Source organism: Crocuta crocuta, unplaced genomic scaffold (assembly GCF_008692635.1).
Source record: "Crocuta crocuta isolate KB4526 unplaced genomic scaffold, BGI_CrCroc_1.0 scaffold339, whole genome shotgun sequence".
Taxonomy (NCBI): Eukaryota; Metazoa; Chordata; class Mammalia; order Carnivora; family Hyaenidae; genus Crocuta; species Crocuta crocuta.
In genome coordinates, this window is record NW_027530357.1 from 848,452 (window position 1) to 856,081 (window position 7,630).

General features: G+C 60.9%; 1 protein-coding gene across 1 annotated transcript; it reads left to right on the forward strand.

Moving 5' to 3' along the window:
* Positions 1-311: 311 nt before the first annotated feature.
* TMEM119 (transmembrane protein 119) lies at positions 312-6,689 on the forward strand. Its single transcript, XM_077765924.1, has 2 exons — positions 312-321; positions 4,597-6,689. Exon 2 carries the CDS (start codon positions 4,609-4,611, stop codon positions 5,446-5,448), a length of 840 nt encoding a protein of 279 aa, XP_077622050.1. The 5' UTR covers positions 312-321; positions 4,597-4,608; the 3' UTR covers positions 5,449-6,689.
* Positions 6,690-7,630: the final 941 nt, after the last annotated feature.

Here is a 7,630-nt window from a genome sequence, read left to right on the forward strand (position 1 = left end):
CAGGCCCCCAGCTCGCTGTTCTGGGGGAGCGCTGCAGGACAGCCCTGTCTGTCCGCCCCAGGGCCAGTCCTGGGACCCCCCCCATCAAGAAGGAAGTGCCCCAGCTGGTGCTCCCCAGAGGTGGAGGGGTGCCTGGGGGAGTGCGGGCTGTGAGCGAGGGGGGGATTGTGTGTGGCCAGCGCAGCCCCGCCCCTCCCCTGTCCCCACCCCAAACCCTCCTAATGGAATCAAGCTGGCCCCGGCCGGCCTGCCGGCGGGAGGAAGGAGGCGGGGGCAGGGGCGGCGGCGGCGGGGCCCAGCAGCCNGTGCGCGGAGGGACGGGTGAGTCCCCGCGTCCCCGCTGTCCGGGGAGCCTGGCGGTGGCTTGGGGCTCAGGGCCGGGGTGGGGGGGCTGGCGCGAACACTCTGGGGGGCGTCTGTAAGTACGCGTGCATTCCGAGGGTGTGCCGGGGGCCCTGCGCGCCTGTGATCTGCGCTAAGGGTCTGCGTGGCGGGACGTGTGCGCACCTTCGCTGTGTTGTGCGGAGGCGAGGGGGGCGGCGCGTGTGTGCAGTTGTGGCAGGCCCGCAGGGGCTGTGTTCTCCATGCGGTCGGAGCAGGGTCAGCGCGGGGCTCTTGCGGACCGGACCACGCCATCCCGTCTGTGGGGGCCCCAGAGTGTGTCGGGGATTGTGTACGCGCCCTTGTGGCCCGAGAATCAGCCCGTTGTGGGGCTGTCGTGCGTCCTCTGTGCATCCGTGCCGGTGGGCCGGGCAAACTTTCTGGGGTGTTTGGGCGGCTGTGTGGCCCCGTGGCTGTGCGTGTGCCTTGTGAGACAGGCTAGCTTGTCTGTGTTGTGTGTCCGTATATTGTGTGTCCACGCTGCTGCTGCTGCTGCTGCTGCTCTGTGTGCGTGTGTATTTTGAACCTCCGGACTCCCCTTCCCTCTCCCGGCCGCCCTTCCAAGGGACCGAAGCCCCTGTCCTTGGCTGCCCTGGGGCAGAGGGGTGTAGCGCCTCAGCCAGACCCCCTCCCCCAACAGCCACTAATTGAAGCCAGGTTTTTGTGGGCTGCCCCTCCCCCTCTGGCCACCAGTGTCTGTGTGGGGGTGGGGTGGTGGCTTAGGCCTCTCAGCCTCAGGTTCCCAGGCCCTGGGGTGGATTTGCAGCACCTGTGGATGCCCCAGGCACATTTCAAGCCAGAAGCCCGAGTGAGATTGGCCCTAAAGAGAGGACTGCCCCAAGCTGGGGGTTCTGCTGGGGGCGAGGGTGCTTCACAATCAGGTGGCCACTCATTGATACCTACTCCTCATCTGGCACTGCTGTTTCTTGTCCTGACAGTAGTCCAAAGAGGTGGCCCTTATCCCCATCGCACAGATGTGGACACCGAGGCTCACAGAGGTGACATGCCCAACCCGGGACACATAGCTGGGCGGTGGCCCCTCTGGGCTGCTCTGCTCTGCTCTCCCTTCAGGGCTCTGCCTCAACTGGCTGTGTGATCGTGGGCAGATTCCACTTTCCGGCCCGAGTTTCCTCTTGGGTGAAATGACAGGGGTTGGCCTCACCCCAGCTGCCAGTGGCCTGTGAGTGTCTGAGCCCTGGAAAAAAATCAGGACTCAGGAAGCTAGGCTAACCTTCCCCCAGAAGGAGGTCGGATGGCTGACGGACAGAGGGATCCCTCCAGAGCCGTCCAGGCCGGTTCCCACTCTACAGAGGGGAAACTGAGGCCCAGAGAAGGCAGAGGCTCATTGAATAGGATCCCACAGCCATTGCCTTCGAGGCCCAACCGGCTTCCCACACTTTGCCTGCACCTTTCCGGGAAGCCAGAATGTGGGGTGTGGGCGGCCTGAGAGTCAATCTCGGCCTTTAACAGCCAGTGATAGCTGCGTGCCTCTCTCCTTATCCTCTGTCCCTGACCCCAAGGCTCTGGGGGGAAGGGAGCCCTTCCCTCTATCCAGCTGTGTGTTATGTGTGTGTGTGTCTGCATGCACATGGGTGTGCGCCCTGGATTCCCAGGTGGCCAGAGCTGAAATTTCACTTAACAGGGTGAAAAAGTTGGTCATTTCTTGAGGGGTGGGGGCGGGGGGGGCAATGAGCCACTTTACACATCAGGTGAAGAAGATCATCTTTTGTCATCTTGGTGGGGAGATGCCGCTCGCCCTGGGCTCGGCTGGGGTCGGAACGCGGCTGCTGCTCAACCCCACCTTTCCTGGGTGTACAGGAGCTCTGTGCCAGCTGTTGTCTCCCCGTTATCTTACCCCCGGCCCTTAGGACCTGTGCTCACCTCCCCGCCAACTCCCCACTTTACAGATGGGGAAAGTGAGGGCCGGAGGGAGCAGACCGCAGAGGCGGTCTCCATGGTTCCAGCCACTTTGCTGCCGACAGGACTTGTCAACCAGGCCTCCAGGACAGACCCCCCAGGGACCCCCCCAGGACAGCCCCCTGGGCACCACTGGGCATAGCCCCTTTGTGGTGAGAAGCTTCGGCCACCACTATGAAAGGTCTCAGGCAGGGAGGTGACTGGTGGACAGAGACCCCAAGGATCAAAGGTGTCTGTAGGGACCTTTGCTAACAGTGCAGTGGGGGTGGGGGGTGCCGGCTCGGTTCTGGGCCAGCCCCGGGCACACACGAGCGTGTGGTGTGTGAATGGATGTAAGTGTGTATGTGTGTGTGCATGTGTGTGTATAGCCTGTACATGTATGAATGTGGGTGTGTGCATGTGTAGGAGTATGTGTGTGTGTTGTATGTATGTGTATATGTTTGTATAATGTGTGAGTGTGTGCATGTGTATATATGGCATGTATGGTGTGTATGTGTGTGTGGTATGTGTGTATGTGTGTTTTTGTGTGAGTGTGTGTATATGTGTGTGTATGGTGTGAGTGTAAATGTATATGTATAGCACGTGAGTGTGTGTGGTGTGTGTGAGCTATGTGTGGGTGTATATATGTATGTATAGTATGTGAGTGTGTACATGTATACACCTGGTGTGTGTGTGCATGTGTATGGACTCTGAGTTACACAGAGGAGGGTTAAACTCTTGGCTCTGACACGTACCCTCTGGTGTCCCTGGGCAAGTCACTGTCGCCTGGGACCCTCCAGCCCCTGACCTTCAGGCAGAGGTGAGGCCCCCCAGGGCTGAACCGTAGGGTTGCTTTGGGGCGGGGCCGCTGGCAAAGGGGCGGGGCCGCTGGCAAAGGAGGGAGCTTCTCCTGTTAGGAAAGCACGGGGTCATCAGCTCATTTAAAACGAACCCCTGAACAGTTTTGCGTCTTTTATGTCCTGGAATTATCTTTCTGTTCTCTGCCATCTGAGGCAGTTTGTCCAAATTTATGTCAGTACAATTAATTTCAATTAACGATGCTTAATTGGGAGGCTTCAGATCATTAGGAGCAAGCCACTCAANTGTCAGCTGATTTACAGAGCAGGGCTTGGGGCCCGGGCACTCAAGGGGACTTGCAGTAGAGGTGCTGGGAACCTGACCTCCTCCTCCAGGCCAGGACCTTGCTCTGTGACCATGAGCCTGCCCCTCGCCATCTCTGGGCCTCTGTTCCCCATCTCAGTCCCCTGAGAGAGGATGTTGACAGGGTGTCCTAAGGCTTTTCTTGGAGCTTCTAGCCTCATCCAGAGCCAGGGGCCTGGGCCCTCCGTTGGGTCAGGAGGCCTTCTCAGGGGCAGCCCATGAGGCAAGTGCAGAGAGTCAGGGTTTTAGGAGCTGGCCTCCTCTGAAAACCTGGGCCGTGTGGAATTTATTAGTCAGCCAGGCTGTCTGGGCCAGATGGGGTCTGGGGGTTCATGTCGGGAGCAGCCTTGCAGGGGAGAGGGGGAGGGAGGCATGGGGTTCATCTGGTTCCCATTTACTGGTGGCCACAGGACTGGGGCTCTCGCAGGCTCTAGCTTTGTTTCAGGCACAAGGGGTCCCGCCACCCCCTCCCGGGCCTCCAGGCCCTACTTTGTGCCTCGAGGTGAGGGTTAGCCATGCTCCTGGCGCCCGGGCCCTCTGCTGTGCCCAGGGAGTCTGGAAGCTTCGTAGGACCACAGAGGCACTGGGAGATGCGGGGGAGGGCTCCCCAGAAGAAGAGGGGCTTACTCCCGCAGTGATTCTGTTTCTTACTTACTCAGCCTTACCATCATTTCCCCCTTCGTGCCTAGAGATCCGAACGCCTGCCCTCTTCTGGCAATGACTCAGCCCCTCTGAGCCTCAGTTTTTCACACCCGCAAAATGGGGATAATAGTAGTACCTCCCCCATTGGGTAGTTCTCAGGATTCAATGGAGTGCTGTGTAAGAAACTTAAAATAGTACCTGGCACACGGCAGGCAATGGAAGGGGAAGTTATTATTTTAATTCAGCCCAGTCAGTCCAGATCCATTTATGGAGCACTTACTGTATACCCAGACATGGTGTGAAACCCTGAGGGTGGACGGTAAGGAAGGTCCCTCTGGGATGATCTCAGAGTGAAGTAGAGGGCAGGCAAGAACCCCACATATGAACGGACGGGGTCCGTGTTTGGTGGGCGAGGGAAGTGGCCTTCTAGATACGTGCCGTTTCCTGCACCTCGTCGGGGTCCCCTGAGACCCTGCAGTTCCACCCTGACCTCTCTCCTGCCTCGCTTCCCCGCAGGCCTCGGACAGCATGGCTTCCGCGGTGGCCCCCAGGCTGGCCGTGTCTCTGCTGCTGCTCCTCAGGGCCCTGCCCGCGGTGGCCTACTCCGTGCCCCTGCAGGCCGCCTTCCTGGAGGACACAGGGGGCAGCGGGGAGGCCGAGGGCTCATCGGCCTCCTCCCCAAGCCTCCCGCCCCCCCGCACCCCGGCCCTCAGCCCCACATCGGTGGGGCCCCAGCCCACGCCCCTGGCGGGCCCCAGGCCCCCCACCAACTTCCTGGACGGGATCGTGGACTTCTTCCGCCAGTACGTGATGCTCATCGCCGTGGTGGGCTCCCTGGTGTTCCTGCTGATGTTCATCGTCTGCGCCGCCCTCATCACGCGGCAGAAGCACAAGGCCTCGGCCTACTACCCCTCGTCGTTCCCCAAGAAGAAGTACGTGGACCAGAGTGACCGGGCCGGGGGCCCCCGGGCCTTCAGCGAGGTCCCCGACCGGGCTCCCGACGGCCGGTCCGAGGAGGCCCTCGATTCCTCCCAGCAGCTCCAGGCTGACATCCTCGCTGCCACCCAGAACCTCAAGTCCCCCGCCAGGGCCGCCCTGGGCGGTGGAGACGGAGCCAGGATGGAGGGCAAGTCGGATGGGGAGGAGAGCGGCGGCCGGGAGGGGCACCCGGAAGCCCAGGGACACGGGGTCCCAGCTGAGAAACCAGAGGTGCCAGGTGAGCCATGCCCGGCGGTGGCCGGGGAGGCTCTGGAGGCCGGCCAAGGCCAAGGCGAGTCAGAAGCGGCTCCCTCCTTAGCCCAGGAAGCCAGAGGACCCGCCGGTCCCCCTGAGAGCCCCTGTGCTTGCAGTACCGTCCCCAAGGTCTAACAGGCCTCTGGGGCTGCTGGCCTTGACTGTCGGACCCCTCGCGGTCACCTCCACGGATGTGGAAAGGCCCTTGACCCTTTCCGCTCCCTGACACCCCCGCCTCAGCCACCCCCTGCTGCAAATCCCAGCGTGTCCCCGCCCTGCAGTGGGCAGAGATGCCAGTCTCCGGCCTACCCCGGGAAACTCCCCGAGCTCCAGGAACATTTGCCCCTGCACCCCCAAAGGGCTACACTCCAACCACAGCTCCTCGGGGAGGGGGATGGGAAGGATAACACAGCCAATGAAATTAGCCGTATCCTTTGGGAACGTGGACCGTGGGTCCCCTGGGATGGTGCAGACCACCAGGGGTAGGAAAGAAAAGTCAGAATAGCTACGAGTTTTGGACCAGGGTGAATGGGACAAGCCCCCTGAGGCGGGTGCACTTAGAGCTACCTGGACCTGATGGATCAGGAAGCTTTGGGCCCATGCACACATCGCGACAGGTCCCCAGGTGAGCATTTCCAAAGCTGCCTTCCCTGAGGTACTCTGTGCTAAAAGGATTTGGGGGTCCATTGAGTTGAGGAAACACTGCCTCTCTGCTCCCTGCCCCCCCCCTTGGAGGACCCCCCAGGCTCTGCAAATACTCCAGTAAAGTTCTCTTGGTCTCTCAAACTGCTTTTGACCACAGGGTTTTTTGGGGGGGTTTTTGTTTTGTTTTTTTAAAGCTACAGAATAAAATCTCGCAGAGCACATTCTGGAAATTAGTGCCCCATATGTCCCTGAAGGTGCCCCCCAGTTTGCGGCTGGTCCAGGGTTAGGGGCATGGGGTCTGGGGGTGCTCAGGTCCACTCGAGTTCTGCCAGGCATCTCTGCCCGGGGACCAGTTGCTCATCCTGTCACTGCCAAGGGCATGAGATGAATGAATCGAACCTTACTTGTCAGGCCCCCAAGCAGCCCAGAAGCTGGGAACTGCATGTGAGGGGGCCCCGCTCTGGGGGAGACTGGGAAGGTGGGGGAGGGTTTCCAACACCCAGCCTGGAGCCGGGGGGCGCTCCCAGCCCCCCACACTTCGTTCACATGCATGGTCTGGCAGCCTGTGCCCACAGCATTCTTTAGCTTTCGACAAGGGAGGCTGAGCTCCGTCCTGATTTGGGGAGACTCTTGGGGGGTGCTCTTCCTCAGTCCCTCATCTGGGGCCCCCCCGACCTCTGCACGATGTTTTAGGTGCTGAGATATAGCAAACCGGCACAATAAACCTTTATTCTGGCCCGTGTGCTGCTGGTTTACTGTGGGCGGGTGGGGAGTGGGGGATGAGTGTGCTGGCGGGGCTGGGGAGTGGGCCATGTCTTCTGGGCTGTTCCATGGGGTGGGGCAGCTTTCTGGGGGAGACACATGAGGCAGGCTGAATGGTCAGATTCAGGAAAGGAGCAAAGAATGGGTGCCCATGGGAAGGGGGTTCCTGCCGCCCCAGGCTGAGCACCAGCCACACAGACCCGGCCTCCATGAGCAGGACTGCTACTTACTGTGGCTGCCGGAGAGCCACCCACCTCCTTTCCAGGAAATACGAGCAGTTGAGGAGCTACCAGCGGGGATTCAGTCCCCCATCCTCCAGCAGAGGGGCCGAGAACTGGCACGGGTCTCATGGACAAGGCCATGCTCACCGTACCCTTGGCCTGGGGTTGGAGGCTGGCCTAGCCTTTGTCTCCTCACAGCCGGGCTCTTCCTTGCCTTTGATGGCAAGTTCCTGCCGCCACTGCTCCCCCCCAGCAGCCAGCTGGAATCCAGATGTGGCTGGGCTGGGAGCACGAGCTGGATCCCCGGGGTGATGGGGGCAGGGCGGCCAGCCCCCCCACCCCACCCCGCCAGCCCCTCTCCTCCACTGACCCCACGTCCCTTTGGAGGGGGGCGGGTTTGGGTTTCATAACACACAATGGCCTCTGTCTCGCGCAGTGGGGAAGGGCCCTCCCTTTCTCGGCCCAGACAGGCTCCCGACCCAAGAATGCGGGGAAATCCAGTATGGATATCTGAATGCTATGTGGCTCCTACCAAGTCGCTCAACCTCTCTGTGTGTGCCAGGCTCCCTCCTTACTCCCGAGCTCCTTCAGGGTCCTAGGCAATTGGGGTGGCTGGGGTAGCTAAGACAGAAGTAGATGCTAGAGATCTCTGGGGAGTAGGCAAGGATGAGTTTTCCCGTCAGCAGCTC

What these genes read in the sequence shown, in the direction of transcription:
- TMEM119 (XM_077765924.1), top strand. Translation starts at nt 4,609, where the DNA reads ATGGCTTCCGCGGTGGCCCCCAGGCTGGCCGTGTCTCTGCTGCTGCTC.